Source organism: Nelumbo lutea, chromosome 1 (assembly GCF_056320005.1).
Source record: "Nelumbo lutea isolate HS-2025 chromosome 1, American lotus-T2T, whole genome shotgun sequence".
Classification (NCBI taxonomy): Eukaryota; Viridiplantae; Streptophyta; class Magnoliopsida; order Proteales; family Nelumbonaceae; genus Nelumbo; species Nelumbo lutea.
Window position 1 is genome coordinate 39,716,979 of NC_142684.1, and position 17,893 is coordinate 39,734,871.

A 17,893-nucleotide genomic window follows, 5' to 3' on the forward strand; every position below is an offset into this window, starting at 1 on the left:
ATGGAAGAGGAGCTCTCAGCTCTACGTCATAATCATACTTGGGACCTCACCGCTCTTCCTCCTGGGAAGCAGGTTGTTGGTTGTAAGTGGGTTTATACCGTTAAGTATTTGCCTGATGGTAGTGTTGAGCGCCTAAAAGCGCGATTGATTGCAAAAAGGTACTCCCAAACCTATGGTATTGACTACACAGAGACCTTCTCCCCGGTTGCTAAGATAGGGTCGGTTCGTGTTGTGATCTCCCTTGCAGCTATGTATGATTGGCCCCTATATCAACTTGATATCAAAAATGCCTTTTTGCATGGTGATTTGCTCGATGAAGTCTACATGGAGCAACCATTTGGGTTTGTTGCTCAGGGGGAGGAAGGTAAGGTATGCAGACTAAAGAGGGCTATATATGGGCTTAAACGGTCTCCTCGAGCATGGTTTGGTAGGTTCAGTGAGGCGGTAAAGAAGTTTGGTATGAAACAGTGCCAAGTTGATCATTCCGTCTTCAGACATTACTCTCCGACAGGAAAAATACTATTGCTGGTGTATATAGATGATATTGTTATTACCGGGAATGAAAAAATGGGCATTGACAGGTTGAAGACTTTTCTACAGGAAAATTCTCAGACAAAGGACCTTGGTAAATTGAAATATTTCTTGGGCATAGAGGTAGCAAGATCTAAACATGGTATTAATTTGTGTCAGAGGAAATATGTGCTTGATTTGCTGGAAGAAACATGTTTGTTAGGAGCTAAACCAACTGAGACACCTATGGAAACAAATACTAGGTTGAGCAGTGATATGGGTGAAGTGTTTGAAGACCCTGGCAGATACCAGCGACTTGTAGGTAAACTGAACTACCTAACCATTACTCGGCTACACATTTCATTTGCGGTTAGTGTGGTAAGTCAGTTCATGTAGAAACCTCTGGTTCCTCATTGGAATGTGGTTCTAAGAATTGTGAGGTATTTAAAAGGAGCCCCTGGTCGTGGTTTGATATACAAAAGTGGTGGAAAAATTTAAATAGAAGGGTATCGTGGCAAGAAGTAGTGCAGAGGCAGAATATAGAGCTATGGCACATACTGCTTGTGAATTAGTGTGGCTAAGGAACCTTCTACAAGAGATAGGATACGACATTAGTACTCCAATGAAGCTCTATTGTGACAATCACGCCGCAATTCATATTTCTTCTAATCCGGTGTTTCATGAAAGAACCAAGCACATTAAGGTTGACTGTCACTTTGTGAGAGAGAAGGTGTTGAATGGAGTGATAGACACTGCATACATTAATACAGGAGACCAGTGGGCAGGTTTATTTACAAAAGCGTTGATTCGGGGAAGAGTGGACTACATATGTAACAAGCTGGGATTATATGATATATACTCACCAACTTGAGGGGGAGTGTTAGGGTAGGGGTATTCCTGTCTTTATACTTATGTTGAGGTTGTTGATCTGTAATATTATGTTAGAACTAGTGTCCCTTACTTAATAAAGGGCATTTGTATCTTTTCCATTATAATATAAAAACATGTCTGGCCGAATGGGAGAGTGATTTTTTCCCTAATTCGAACTAGACTTTTCTTCTCTCCTTTTCTCCTCCTTTCTCTCTATCTTTCTTCCCTCTTTCTTCCTCGTTCTTCTTGACTGTTAACAGACAAACAGAACTCAAAGGCAGGCCAAATTATAACACAGTCCTTTTCTCTCAAAGGCTATTTTTCTTCTTGGTACCAGAGCAAGCTCGTTTTTTTTTCTTTTTCACCTTTTTTTTCCCATACAATGTTTATGAAGAACTGAATCGTATGAATAGTTAGACACCTTTTTCAGCCCAGTTATTAGTGGTTTCTGGAGAGAGGAGGATTGACTTTGTCGCCCCCCTGACAGATTTAGGGTGTTGCCTGAAACCCTAATTTTTTTGATAAATCTAAATTGTGGGCCCCACAGGGAGTTTGACCTAGGCGCTCAGTGACTGAAGGCTTTCTTATTCTCCTTCTTGAAGATCGAATCAAGTGGTTTGGTGTTCTGTGAAGTCTACAAGGAGCGACTGAATTTTCTTTGTTTCTCCTAGCTTCCAGGTGTGACACAGATTTCTGGTACGACTGCATAGAGGTTGGCTCACAACACAATTTTTGTTCTGTCTTCATTTGGTGTTTTTCGAAGTTACTTGAAATCTTTTTTGAGGTGTTTAAGAAGATGAACCCATCAGACATTGAAAACAAACATGTTGTTGAATCCGAACAGGTTCCGAGAGCCTCTGTAGACTCTCTACTAGTTGTGACCACAGTCAAGCTAGATGGAACTAATTATCTGGCTTGGTCACAATCAGTAAAGATTCATATTTGTAGTAGAGGCAAGTGGGGTTTTATCTCTGGGAGCAAAAAGGCTCCTTCGGAAGATGACCCATCATATGAAAAGTGAGTGCAAGAAAATTATACTGTTATTGGGTGGCTTGTAAGTTCAATGCAGCCACAGATTAGTCAGCACTATTTGTGGATGAATTCAGCAAAGGAAATTTGGGATAGTGTTGCTGAAACCTATTCCCAAAAATTAAATGTGGCCAGAGCTTACAAATTGAGAAGTGATGTGAAGAATTTAAAACAGGGGGAGAAACCATTAGCTGTATACTTCTCAACACTGAAGTCTTTATGGCAAGAAATAGATTTGATAGAGGTTGTAACCTGGGACACCACTAATGATGCTGAGACCTACAGAAAACTGGTTGAGAGAAATAGGGTGTTTGAGTTCTTGACAGGACTAAATCGAGAGCATGATATTACAAAACAAAATATTTTATCCAAGGATAGTGTCTCACTGTCTCAGGCATATGCCTTGGTAAGTAGTGAAGAAAGCAGGAGACTTGTCCAGGTCCAAGGGGCTGGTCTTAATGATCACTTTGCTAATATGGGAGTGAAACCAAAGGGGGTTGCAGGAACTCCAAGTAGCTCAAGGAAGAAAGAGATTGTCTGTGAATACTGTAAAAAGCCAAAACACACTAAAGACAAGTGCTGGAAATTGCATCCTGAGCTACTACCACTTCAGTTCCAGAAGAAGCCTGACAATAAAAGGGCAGGGAGTGCTAATGTTGCTGCTAGTTCAAATAGTGACAGGTACCAAACTAAAGAGGTGTCGGCTAGTGTGCAGTTAGCTGCTATGAAGGCTAAATATGAGAAGTTTGGGAGGATGATTAGTCACCTAGAGGGTGTTACCTCTTCTTCCAACCCTTCAGAGAACTCAACCTCTTCTTCATTTGCTCATTCAAGTATACGGGTTTCTGCCAATCATGCAACCATTTCAGGTAATCGTAGGATCCCTTGGATTATTGATTCTGGTGCTTCTGATCATATGACCAGCCTTTCTACTTTGTTTGTTTTATATGATTAACTTCCTGGACATGACAAAATCACCCTAGCCGATGACTCTCTTGCCACTCCGGCAAGGGAACCATCAAGGCTACAGACTTCTTGGTTCTTCCTTCTGTTCTTCATGTACCTAGACTAAATACAAACCCGTTATCTGTAAGTAGCCTAACTAAGTCATTAAACTGTTGTATAACCTTCTTCCCTTCCTATTGTGTTTTTTAGGATGTGGAGTCTCAGGAGGTGATTGAGAGTGGTCGTGAGGCAAATGGAATATACCTGCTAGATACTCCTGGCCAGTGCCATGAACAACCCGAAAAAGCTGCTTTTTGGTCTACATCTACAGAGTCTATTAGTCGAGTCATGTTATGTCATTTTCGTTTGGGTCACCTTTCTTTTTTTGCATTGAGTCATTTATTCCCATAACTGTTTAAGGGAATTAGTTTGTCCAGTCTTCATTGTGAGTCTTGTGAACTGTCAAAACATTGTAGAAATAGTTATCCTTTGAGTAATAAAAGATCTTCTTCTCCTTTTAATATTGTGCACTCTGATGTGTGGGGGCCTTACCATTTACCCTCTATGGGTGGATACAAATATTTTATCTTGTTCATTGATGACTTTTCCCGGTTCACTTGGATATATTTTATGAAATCCCATGATGAAGTTCCCAGACTTGTGAGACAATTCCATGAATTTGTCCTAACCTAGTTTGATACCAGGATTAAAATTTTCAGATCCGACAATGCAAAAGAATATTTTGAGAAAAAACTTGTCCTGTTATCTCACTGATTTAGGGGTTATTCATCAAAGCTCCTGTGTTAGGACCCCATAACAGAATGGAGTTGCTGAAAGGAAAAATAGGCATATTGTTGAAGTTGCAAGGAGTATCCTATTTGCCTCACATGTCCCTACAAAATTTTGGAGTCATGTTCTCACTGCTACCTACCTTATAAACCGTATGCCATCCAGGGTTTTAGGTTTTAAGTCTCCCTTCAGCCTCCTTCATCCGGACAAGGATCTTTTCCCCATTCCTCTTCGTATCTTTGGTTGCACCTGTTATGTACATATTCCAAGTGTCCAAAGACATAAATTTGAACCAAAAGCCCCCAACTATATCTTCCTTAGTTATTCCCCCACACAGAAGGGTTACTGTTGTTTTGATCCGAAAACTGGCACTCGGTATGTCTTAATGGATGTTACCTTTGATGAGCTTTCTTCCTTTCATGGTTCCTCTCTAGAGGGACATTGTCCAAAGGGGGAGGATTTGTCACAGGAGTTTGCTCTTCCTCTTCCTATCCCAGTTGAGTCTTTTGATGAGTCTATTCCTCCTTCAAATGAATCAATGAAGGATCAGTCACTTCACTCTGATTCCAGTGTTCCTATTCCTCCCCCTTTACCTCCTCACCCTCTTTTTAATCCCAGGATGTATCAAAGGCAAAGAACCATAAATGAGCAGGTTGTTTCTCCTACCACTTCCAGTCATAGATGAGACAACAGGTACTGTTACTGCTCCTTTGGTGCCATCCTTTCCAGACCTTGATATCCCCATTACTATTAGGAAAGGAAAAAGGAAGTGTACTGCACATTGCATTTCCAAACACCTTTCCTATAGTTTGCTCTCTCCTTCATATTTTGCCTTCCTTTCTTCTGTTGCCTCTAACCCAATTCTCAGGTCTGTGTCAAAAGCTCTTAATATTCCAGAATGGAGGGATGCTATGAGAACAGAAATCGATGCCCTGCACAAGAATGACACTTGGGAAGTGGTTGATATTCCTAAAGGGAAGGACCCAGTAGGATGTAAGTGGGTCTTTACTATAAAATATCATGTTGATGGCACCATTGAAAGGTACAAGGCTAAGCTGGTTGCAAAAGACTATACACAGACATATGGGATTGATTATCTGGAGACCTTTGTCCCTGTTGCCAAGATGACTTCTATGAGAGTTCTTCTATCTTTGGTTGCACACTCAGACTGGCCACTTTATCAACTGAATGTAAAGAATGCTTTTCTGAATGGAGAATTACATGAGGAGGTTTATATGTCTCTTCCTCCAAGGATGTATGAAACAGATATGAAAGGAAAGGTCTGTAGGCTGAAGAGATCTCTTTATGGACTCAAACAGTCCCCTAGAGCATGGTTTGAAAGGTTTGGGGCTGCCCTTGTTAGCTTTGGCTATGTATAGACACAGTCTGATCATACACTCTTTGTGAAGATGAGAGGATTCTTTGTTGTTTACCTGATTGTGTATGTTGATGATATTGTTGTGACTGGTAATGATGTCTCTGGAATTAATGATCTCAAAGCATTCCTTCATACAGAGTTTGAGATCAAAGATCTAGGGGAATTGAGATACTTTCTTGGCATAGAAGTTGCTAGATCCAAGGATGGGATTCTTATCTCTCAGAGGAAGTATGTTCTTGATTTGCTCACTGAAACAAGGAAGATGAGTGCTAAACCAATTGCTACTCCTATTGATATGAGCCATAAACTCTCTGCTTCAGATGAAATATTGTTAGAGGACAAGGGAGTCTTCCAGAGACTACTTGGAAAACTTCCTTATCTATGCATCAGTCAGTTCATGCATGCCCCCAGGGATACTCATATGGTAGTAGTAGAGCGAATTCTGTGTTATTTGAAGGGCTCCCCTAGAAAGGGAATTCTATTTGCCAAGCATGGCCATATGAAACTTAAAGCCTACACAAACGCTGACTGGACTGGAAACATTGATGACAGAAAATCTACCTCTAGGTACTGTAGCTTGGTGGCCGGTAACATTGTCTCTTGGAGGAGCAAGAAACAATATGTTGTTGCTCGATCTTCAGCCGAAGCTGAATACCGAGCCATGGCACATGGAGTTTCTGAACTATTGTGGCTTAAATCATTGATGGAGGAACTGGGTATTGACCATGATAAGCCAATGATATTATATTGTGATAATCAGACCGCCATCAACATTGCTCACAACCTAGTGCAACATGACAGAACTAAGCATATTGAAGTTGATAGACACATCATCCGAGAAAGAGTGGCTTCTGGTGAAGTGTGTCTACCTTTCATCACCTCCGCTACCTCACCAAGGGCATTCCCAAGGCTAAACTTCAGCATGATACTGGCAAGCTCTATGCTCAGCTTGAGGGAAGTGTAGGGAAGATAGGCCGAATGGCCCATAGGCTGTTTATCTTTTGTGTTCTTTGCTGTAATGGGCCTTAATCTGGGCCTATTCTTTCTTATGTTATGTCTTCTTAATTTTCTGCCCAACTAAGGGCTTCTCTGTAAATTACCAAAGTTTAACTTAGTAAAATAGAATTAAGGGTATAAGAGAAGAGATTATGTTCGAATATCTCTCTCTCTGAACCCTAGTTGTCGTCATCTTCTTCTTCATCTTCTCCCTTTTAGAATTCTGACTTCTGCTATTTTCTTTTGACTTTTTGCATCTTTCTAAACAGTCATTTTCTCTCAAAGACTGTTTTTCTTCTAAATCAAAGAATTTTCTTTGAAAAAATACAGATCAAAGGAGGAAATCATTGAAGCCATAAAAATCAGAGCTGCTCATTGTGTGATGACCGTGGAACTATTCAAGAACTTCCCCACAAATGACATTCTCAGGAACTAAACTGAAGTGGCACAAACAGATGTACCAAAAGAAATCATGAGAGGAGTGGAAAACACCTGCATTAAATAAACTAAAACTAAACTTTGATGGGAGTTCCTTTGGCAACCCAGGAAGGGCAGGTATAGGGGGTGTGTTTAGAAATCATCAAGGAGAAGTTGCGGCACTATTCTCAGGACCAATAGGTATTGGTGACTCAATTCAGACTGAAACTATGGCTCTCCTACAAGGCTTAAAGCTGGCTGAGTGGATCGGAGCAACAGATTTAGAAATTGAAGGAAATTCACTACTGTTCATTTCTTGGGCAAAGCAAATCACTTCAGCACTTGGAAGCTAAAATTTATCTTTAGGGAATTTGACCTACTTGCAAGGAGGTTCAATTATCAGTTTGTTTGGGTGAAAAGGACTGCAAATGGTTTGGCGGATACCCTAGCAAAACAGGGAGCAGATAGACCTACTTTGTTCCGGGCAATGTTGTAATAGTTTGTAGCTTGGGTTATTGCAGTGCTGATACCTATCCCTTGTACCTTAACATTATCATTGAAATTAATAGTCTTATTTGCTGATCAAAAAAAATAAAAACGGTAACCGCAAGGTTGCATTAAAAAAAGGGAATTTAGGATAACATTCGGAATAAAAGCATTAGCCTTCACCAATTAATTGATTAATCTCCTCAACATCCTTATGTACTAAATGCCACTTCATGCCAATTGAAATATTTTGGAAACAATGATGACAGAATAGTTACCTAAATTCAGACCATATCTCAGATGCAAAGCCTGCTGGAAAGAACTCCCGGCAGGATCGAACAAGGGATGTCACAGTCTCAAAATGTCGTTGCCTCAATCTCCACCCTTCAGGGCCTGTGTTTCTGTAAGAGAAATGCAAATGTCTAGATTAAAATCATATACAACTTCATAAAACTAGGACAGTAAGCCAGAAGAATAAAGGCAATATGATTGCATTAATGATGAATAGATTTTTTGTTAAAATTATATACAACTTAATAAAACTAGAACTAGAATTCAGAAGAATAAAGGTCAAATTATTTTTTTGACAATACTGGTGAAGAAATTTCTATAAATGATAATAAGGCTCAGTTTGTTTGCAATTTGCAGTGCAAATTCCAGTGCTGTTGTGTGAGTAGTCTATTTAATTGAGGGTATTATTGTCCTTTTATATGTTTCTTGTATAGTTGTATTAAGGGGCTTAAATGTAATTGATGCACTCCAGTATAAATACAAATGAAAAGGGGAACATCCCCTTGTGAAGGGAATGATGTATCATATTCTGTAGTCCCTGTTGTATTGTATTTTCCTTCTTGTTATTTTCTTCTTTAGTCCTATGAGGGCCTTTGTGAAATATTTATTTTCTTCTTTAGTCCTGTAAGGGCTTTTCTGTAAATATCTTTTATTTCATATTATATATATATAATATATAGCTGGCTCTTGGGGTGGGGTCGATTGATTCAGTTTTTCAACCCAGAACTGTGTTTTCTTCTCTTGTACGAACTGGTTGTATGGCATGGTATCAGAGCAGGTTGCTCTATAGACTGTATGTGCGACATGTTCACTTACTAATTTCTCAAGCTTGCTGGTCTCTGGATTCATCGACTGAAGATAGGGTTGTTTTGATCAGCCCTAAACCTGGGTTACCCTGTTCTGCAATTTCAGCAAGAGAAGACCTAACAGAACTCTCCGGAAAGGCTTATGTTTGAAGTGAAAATTTACTGGCTGTGTCACCCAGACCAAGTTTACCTATTCAGAAGGTTACAGTGAAAGAGGACAAGTATTGGGGGAGTTCTGTTCTCCTCTCTAGGGTGGCAGTTTCTGAAAACCTGCACACACCAGGTTGGCGAATCCCCTCTTCTGTTCACTCAGATTGTTTTTCTTCTTCTTGGACCCTAGATTTGGTATCGCCCTAGGGATTTGCTACTCCTCAACTGCTCTGCTGAAGTTCTAAATCAGTTCTGGGGTGATTCTATTCCTCTCTTCAGTTTGACAGTCCTGAAACACTACTGAGTTGACTGTCAACACTAGGAACTACCAAGTTGGATCTGCTCTGGCATTTTCTTGGAGGATTTCAATTCCTCTATAGAGAGAAACATTTCTAGACTGTGCTACTGAAGTTGGGTGATTACACTTTACACATATCCTCTGGACCGGTTTTTCTGCTGTTTCTCTGTATTGCTTGCTGTTTTTTTTATGAGAAATTCATTTGTTTGGATGTTGGGGTCTAGATTTCAGCATTTGCATTGTTTCTGAAATCAAGTGTAGTGATTAACAAGCTTGGCAATTAAATACCAGTGCTGTAATTTGTTTCTCTGGACTATTTTTCTTGGACTGAAATGGCTGAGAAGGTGAAAGTTATTACAGTGAAGTTTGATGGAATCAACTACAGAATGTGGAAGTTCCATTTCGACTTCTTTATTGAAGGAAAGGGTCTTGAAGGCTATTTGAATGGAACAGTTAGTAAAGCTGATGAAACAAACACTAAGGCCTTTACACAATAGAAACTTGACAATGGGAAATTAGTCCCCTGGATTCTAAGGTCCATTGTACCTCACATTTCTGTTCCCATGAGAAGATTGCCAACAGCCTATGAGATGTATTTCCTTTGAAGAAGGTCTGTCATCAGTCCAACCTGTCAAGATAATATCAGATTGAGTCTGAGATCTTTGCCTATTGCCAAGGGGATAAAAAGATACAGGAGTACTATGCAGGCTTCATTGATGGGTAGAAGATGAACTGGTTAACACTGATCCCTCTGATACCCCAAAGTGTGTTAAGTATCTACAGAAGCATTGTTAAAATAGAAAAGAACTAGTTCCTTATGAGACTGAGACCTAAATATGAAATAATCAGGTCTAATATCTTGAGTAGAGGTACCCTTCTAGATTTAGACTCTATGATGGAAGAGTTGTTGAGGGAAGAAACCAGACTCATGACTGCTACAAACATAGAGGGGAGGCAACTTGACTCAAGGGCTGAGACTACTTTCATTGCACAAGGGAATAAGAAATCTGGTGGAAAGGATTTTTCAAAGACCCAACGTTATGAATGTAAGGGGTTTAGACATGTAGCTTCACACTACATGAAGAAGAATGTATGCACTTATTGCAAACAGCATGATCATACCATTCTAGACTGCCCAATTCGTCCCTCCAAGGGTACTATGAAGAAGAATCAACCACAAGCTTATCATGTGTCTGAGGGTCAGACAACCGATGCCTCTACTGCCAAAGGTGAATCTTCTACTCCCATGAATAAGGAAAAAATATGGCAACTAGTATCCTCTGCTACCTCATATGCCTTTTCTGCTATTGGCCTATCCGGTGAGTTCTCTGGTTACTACTCTTCTCCCTCTCATGCTTTTGTTTTGTCAATAACACACATTTTTTTAAAATTAGAGAGAAAAAGCACAGGTACAAGAAGAGGGAGATAAACACTCTTACCTCACCTAATCAAAACAACAAAACAAGAGAACAATTACAAGATAGCCCAGAACAAAGAGTCCTTATATACCCCTTGTTTAGCTAACCCATCAGCAAAGGAATTAGCACTGCTTTTAACCCAACTCAACTTCACCTCAATGTTCTTGGTTAACCAATTAAATTTCCTCTTCTCATTGCTGTAGTTCCAAAAATTAGCAGTATCATTTCTCAGCCAATCCACTACCAGTTTAGACCGCCTTCTATGACCAAATTGGTGATATTCAGTTCAATTTCCCTTTGAGTTCCTTCAATAACAGTTGAAATCTCAGTTTTAAGAGAATCACCCAAACCAATTGCCCCCGAAAAGAGAGCAATTATCACTCCCTCCTCACTTCTTAAGACACCCCCAATACCTGATGGACCCAGATTACCCATGCTACTTCCATCAAAATTAAGTTTAACAAAACCACTGGGAGGAGGAGTCCAAGAGGGTAAGGATGTGCCTTTGACCGGAGATGAACTTGCAATTTCCTTCCAATTTCTGAGCAAATCATCCTCTGAAAAGTCTTTAGAAAGAGCCAAAGACTTCAGCCAGTGTACCGCTCTGAGCTGAATCAGCTCCAAAATTTCTAGCAGTCTTCTTTCCCTATCTAAGAAGGGAACTAATCCTTCAAGGAAGAATCCCCAATCCCGACTTCTTCCCAAAATTTAATGAGGTTATCGGAGTGCAAATTGTACCTTGTCCACGGCAGCCATAAACATCGCCAGCAACCCTGTCCTACATGAGAGGACCAAGCACATTGAGGTGGACAAACACTTCATAAGGGAAAAATTGGAAAAAAGAGAAATTTGCATCCCTTATGTCAACTCCAAGGAACAACTCGCTGATGTCCTCACAAAAGGACTTCCATACTCACGGCACAATGAGTTATGTGACAAGCTGGGCATGATAGACATATTCAGCCCAACTTGAGGGGGAGTGTTGTGAGGATTATTTAATTGTTATTTTACAGTTGTTGTTAGTGTGCTATCAGCCCAAGATGCTGTCAGCCAGTTAGTTGCTTTCTTTTTTATTAGTTTGTTACTAGGGAGTGCCACCAGGGGCATACTTCTAATCTCCCATTCCTTTTATATTAAGTTAATATAAATAACTAAACTGGCGGCAGCCAGAATGGTTTTTTGGTTCGTCTCTCTCAATCAAATCTTCCACTTCTCTTTTCTCTCTTCTCTTCTCTTTCTCTCTCTCCTTGAATGATTACAAGGGCTTCTATGTAACTATGTATTTTCTTCTTTAGTCTTGTAAGGGCTTCTCTGTAAATATATTTATTTATTTATTTGCTGGTTCTTGGGTGGGGTCGATTGATTCAGTTTTTCACCCCAGAATTGTGTTCTCTTCTCTTGTACAAACTAGTGGTATGACACCCCTAACCTTTTTTGGCCCAAATCCTCCTCTTACCAACGTTTCCTCTTTTCTTTTCTTTCTTTTCCTTTCTTTTCTCTTCTCCTTCTTTTCCTTCATCTTTTCTCCTATAAATCTTCTTGGTATCAGAGCACTCCCTAGAGGGAGGTTCAACTTTAGGAGCATGGTTGACTGAGCATCATTGTTGCCTACTACTGATGTCAGTGGCTGTACGGTCAGTGTTTCTATCAGTTCATGGAAACCCTAGGGCTTTTTAAGGTATGATTTTAGATAGATTTTGGTGAAGGTTCCATACCTGGTTGCCATTGATTTCATATTTTTTTATGGTTTTTCTTAGAAAATTGGAAAAAAAAATGTCTTATCTTTGGAATGAGCCTTGGTGCTGTTGGAATTTTTTGGACTTGTGATACTTGTTTTGAGTTAGGCGTATGATATTTCTAGACACACTAGAGGTGGTAGCACTTGATTTGGTGGAGTTTTTTTTTTATCAGCAAGAAAATTTCATTAATAACAGAGAAATTCAGTTACAAAAGATAAAGAGATTGCAGAGAGACATTAATCTAGACCTTGATTTGGTGGAGCTTTGAGCTTCCCATAAGTGTTTTTCTTCTATATATTTGCCGCACAAGCCTCGGTTTGTGGTTTGTTTGCTACTGCAAATTTGTACTGGTTGTTGAAAGCCATAGTTGCTGTTTATGTGGCATGAATGTTGTTGGGAAGTTTCAATGGCAAGTACAGAGGAGCCCAAGAGTGGTGATAGTTCTAAGGAAATGTCTGGAAACCAGTTCGAACTCAGTGACAGTCCTAATCTTCAGCTTACCTCAGTAAAACTTGATGGAATCAATTTTTTAGAATGGCCTCAATTTACAGAAATGTATATTGGCAATTGTGGGAAGATGGGATACTTAACTGGAGATGAGAAGAAACCCTCTCCCGAATACCCCAAGTTCCCTAAATGAAAGCAGGAGGACCTTACAATCATGACATGGCTGGTAGGTTCTATGCAGCCACATATTGCTAGGAACTATGTGTTCTTGTCAACTACAAAATACATATGGAATAGAGTTTCTGCTATTTACTCCCAAGTTCACAACACTGCTAGAGTACATCAGCTTCAGAGGAAATTGATCATCTTGAGGCACTTGAGTGAAAGATTCTTTTCATGGAAGCACAATGAGAAGCTCTGGATCTTTGAATTCTTAACTAGTTTGATTCCTGAATATGGGTTTACTCAACAGCATATTCTTAGTAACAATGGTGTCACTCTTCCAGATGCTTACTCTTTGGTTCAAGGTGAAGAAAGTAGAAGGGCAGCAATGTTGCAGCCAATTCACCAAGTATGGTCATTTTGTGGGCTTGCCACACCCCTACAGTGCTTCCATGGTTGTCAAGGCCTTTGTCAAGAAGCTCCATGGAACCCCAAATTCAATTTTTTTCAGATAGGGGCCCAGTGTTTATGAGCAAATTCTGGGAGGGGTCTTTTAGACTGCAAGGCACCAAACCAAAGAAATCCACCAGCTACCACCCGCAGACTGATGGGAAAATGGAAGTCGCGAACAGGTGCCTAGAGACCTGTTTGCAATGCTTGTTAGGGGCCTTCCAGAATCATGGATGAAGTGGTTGCCATGGACTGAGTGGTGATACAACACCACCTATCATGCAGCATCAGGTCCCTTCAAAGCCCTGTATGGGCGAGATCCACCCCCCTATTATTCCATATGAATAGGGCTCTATATCAGTGGCTACCCTAGAAGAACACCTACTGAAGAGGAATTCCATCCTCAAGGAACTTAAGGCAAATTTACTGCGGGCTCAGCAACTAATGAAAAAGGCTTATGACCACAGGCACAAAGATGGGGAGTATCAGGTGGGGGATTGGGTCTTTCTCAAACTACACCCCAACAAGCGAGTTTCTTTTGGCTCGTCGCACCTGGAGAAAACAGGCCCCTAGATATTTTACATTCTTCTTCTTTTTCTTAATAAATTTTCTTTTCTATCAAATCTTGGAAACAGCCTCTCTGTATGTGCAGGGGTAAGGCTGCAGATATCTGCTCCTCCCTCCTCAGACCCCGCATATTGGTGTGAGCCTCGTGCACTAGGCTGCCCTTACCAAAAAAGTAAATTCATATTTTCTTTTTTTTTTTTTTTGAGAAAGGGTGAAGTCTGATAGTTTCTTTAATAGTCTTGTCTGCAAGAGTTGTTAGATTTCAGCATGAAGATCCATGTAAAGTTGCACTTTTAAGAGCATAAAAGAGTCTAAAACAATCTGATTAACTTAGAGAACCTAGTGCAATATACTCAAAGTCAAAGGTAAATGAAAACTCACCTTGTAAAGTGTGTATGCATTAAAGTGTCATAGAAAGGTCGCCATTGAACCTTAAAGGACAACTTCTTTCCATGCTTATTTAGTAACCTCACTAGGATGTTTCCCCATCTAACCTAATCAAAATGAAGTAAATAAAATGCCGGTTTAGCCAATGAATCAACAACTTCATATATAAAATAGCATAAACATATCATGCTATAATATTACTCCCATGGTCTGACCTGAGCATACAGTTTGTTCTGTGATGCAAGAAACAATTCCAACCCAAGTTCCACAAGTGTGGTCACATCCTCCAAAGACACTTCACTTTTTGCCTTCACAAAGCTGCAGGAAAAAAAAATAAACATATACAACTTGGAAAAATAGAAAAAAAAAATGTATGGCTTCAAACTTGGAGATATTAGCAATAAGAACTACTTTGCCTCCATTTCTATAAGTACAAAGTTTAGCAAAGGATGCCAATTATAAGTAGGGATAATTAATTATAAAGCATGGATAATACCAAACAAGCACCACAATAATATACATCCATGAAGGAATTTCTTACTCTAAGGCACAAAGCTCTATGTTCCCAGAATGCCTATGGACTTAACCGGATGACTTTTTTGCAGACAGTATAAAGAGAAGGTAAATACCATTGCATGTCAATCTCCATGTATATAAGCACAGCCAAGAAACCAGGTTTCCCATAAGCATCAAAAAAAATATAGCTTCAATCTAAAGAAACATTCTTTTTTCTGATAAATAGTCTAAAGAAATATTCTGACTTAGTTGGTTGGAACAAGTGCAAATGTCAGGTTTTCCTTTGGCTAGAATAGTTTTTTTTTTTTTGAAGAATCAAAATAAAAAATTTCATTTTAACAAAAAATAAGTCATACAATCGGAGGGGTGTCAAGATAACACCCCACCATAGCCTTAACAAAAAAGCCAAAACTACAATAGACAATTTAAGAAACAAGGAACTGATTGAGATTACAAGTCTATATCTCAAGAATATTCCAGAAATTCTGTCCCAGTTCTGCTCTGCTAGTCTGCTGAAATTCTGGATGCACCAGAATCCAATCAGACACCAAATTCTGAACCATAGATATCAGTTTACCAATACTCTTATGTTTATTCTCAAATAGTCTCCTGTTTCTCTCATTCCAAATGACCCAGCAGACTGCAAAAGGGATACAACTCCACACAATCTTTGCTTTCTTGCAACCATTAATTCTTGGCCAGGAAGAGAACAGCTCTGCTGTAGTTTAGGCTGAAACACACTCATTCCAAACAGAAAGGAATAAAATTTCCACATGAAATTGGCAATCCTGCAAAGGCTTCTTAGACAAAGATTCATTTAATGCACCCAAAACTTCTGATAGATTCTGCCCTCTCCCCCAAAACATACACATAATATAATGGAGAGAAAGAGAGAGAGAGAGAGAGAGAGAGAGAGAGAGAGAGAGAGAGAGACTTATGGGAATGGTTTTTCCCACAAGGACTGACTACCTTGAAAAATCCTTACAGTTAATTACCTAACTTGTGTAAGAGAATAGACGTGCAAAAGACCATTGCTGAGCGTAAGTATAAGTGCGAAACGATTATCTTAATGCCATCACGTGTGCGAAGGAGCAACCTTATTGTCTCCGAACCACACTTAAGATGCAAAAAAAAGGCACTGACAACAGAAATAACCAAATATGTCTACAGGACATGTGGGATTGGGAATGGCACGACCTTGTACTGCATCCCTCACATGATACCTTTTAACCAAGTGAGCTGATGTTAATTGTGCCCTCTCTGACAAACAAATATTCTCGTTATGATACGTCTGTCATGACTTCTTAAAAGACTCTCAAATAAAGACAAAACAAGGAATAAAATAGCATCAGAAGCTTCTGAAGTCCAGAAATTTCCAGGACAGCTATAAATAGGGGACCCTATCCCAAAGACAGGACAAGAGGAAAAATAGTAGAGTTACAACAGGAGAGTTATGACAAAGAAGCAAAGAAAGTTGATCTGAGAGAAAAAACCCAGTTCAGGCACTTGCACCATTTCCAAGGGAGGCTACATGCTTCCTTGACTGGTATTCATTTGCAGACTTCCCTCAATCTTCCCATTAGGCAGGCCAGGATAGTTCCATTGTCACTTCCACCTTTCAAAACCCCAGACCTACAGGACCACTGTGGGCATATCCCTTAACAAAAGTGATGTAGGACAAGAACAGTCTAAGCCTTGGTGTTTGGTTTAGAATGAATCTTAACTAGTTTTAGTAGTTTTAGGGGTCTTAATTTCATCGCTTCTATCCTGATTTTCAGGGATCAAAATATCTGTTAATATATTCATATATTATATGCGTATAACAAATATCCGAATATTCCCTTTCAGGCACTTGCACCATTTCCAAGGGAGACTACATGCTTCCTTGACTGGTATTCAGTTGCAGACTTCCCTCAATCTTCCCATTAGGCAGGCCAGGATAGTTTCATTGTCACTTCCACCTTTCAAAACCCCAGACCTACAGGACCTTCACTGTGGGCATATCCCTAAACAAAAGTGATGTAGGACAAGAACAGTCTAAGCCTTGGTGTTTGGTTTAGAATGAATCTTAACTAGGTTTAGTAGTTTTAGGGGTCTTAGTTTCATCGCTTCTATCCTGATTTTCAGGGATCAAAATATCTGTTAATATATTCGTAAATTATATGCGTATAACAAACATGTGAATACATATTTTCCAAAACAAAACTCAATTGATAACTCCATTATGGCAGAATGGCTGTATTGCAAGGTTTGAGGTTTGGTAAGTCATTACACTATAACAATCTAGTGGTAGAAGAGGATTCCAAAATAGTAGTGTAGTGGTTTAAAAGAAAAACAACACAGACCCATGGATACACACAATAAGGGAGGCAAGAAGAATATATGAGGAGATGAGGGAAACTTTTAATTGGACAGATAGATCAACCAATAATTTGACTGATATGCTGACAAAACAAGGAACTAACAGAGACCAACACTTTTTAGGTGGGTGATTACACAAGGGGATAAAGAAAATAGTAATATACAAATAGGCACCAAGGGCATGCCCATTTGGAGGGGCACCAGGCACACTTATGTATGTTGTATGAAACACTCTTTCATTCATTTGTTAATAAAGTGGACAATTACTAATAAAAAAAAAAAAAACACTTGCAACATTCCACATTGAGAGCAAATATACAAATAAAATGTCTAAATGCATATAAAAGCATTACAATCGTACAGAATAATACATGAGACATATTGAACATTGGAAAAAAATTATAGTGTTCTTGTGCAAAATACAAGTTGTAAGAAAAGAGGACAACCAATACAAAGATTAATAGAAATGTAGAGAAAAAAAAAAAGAAGAAATAGAGAGCAGATTATAAATGTCACTCTGTTTGTTGCTTTTTAATTCCTATTGTTGGAAGAATTTCCCCATGCTAGAATATTCCTGCTACAACTGCTGAATCCTAAACACAACTCTTGTGTAAACCACCAATCCCTCACTGTGTAATTGTGCCATTCCACCAACCAGTCAAAATGCCAAATTTCAACTCAAGCCATCCCCCCTTTTCATGCTTGAGTCCCTTTTTGTTTTCTTGGATGTTAGACACAAAAAAAAAAAATCTATTATTATTCTTTCAGAATTGGTCTAACTAAAAAACAAAAATCTGCCTAATCACTTCATTTTTTATGTATTTAGATTTCCAATTATTAAATTTACAGCTCATGACAAGGTTTTTTTATTATAAGTAACT

At 39.2% G+C, this 17,893-nt stretch overlaps 1 protein-coding gene across 3 annotated transcripts in view; it reads right to left on the bottom strand.

Annotated features, from left to right (window-relative positions):
- Positions 1-17,893, bottom strand: part of PA200 (proteasome activating protein 200) — a 102,688-nt gene that overhangs the window by 82,271 nt on the left and 2,524 nt on the right. Inside the window, exons 2-4 of one of the 3 annotated variants that reach the window (XM_088963576.1) lie at positions 14,351-14,453; positions 14,130-14,242; positions 7,699-7,821 (exon numbers count right to left, since the gene is read on the bottom strand). In XM_088963576.1, the coding sequence (XP_088819702.1) occupies positions 7,699-7,821; positions 14,130-14,242; positions 14,351-14,453 (339 nt within the window). Of the gene's footprint in view, positions 1-7,698; positions 7,822-14,129; positions 14,243-14,350; positions 14,454-17,893 lie in introns of those variants that run through there. The other 2 variants (XM_088963577.1, XM_088963579.1) reach the window with 2 other exon arrangements.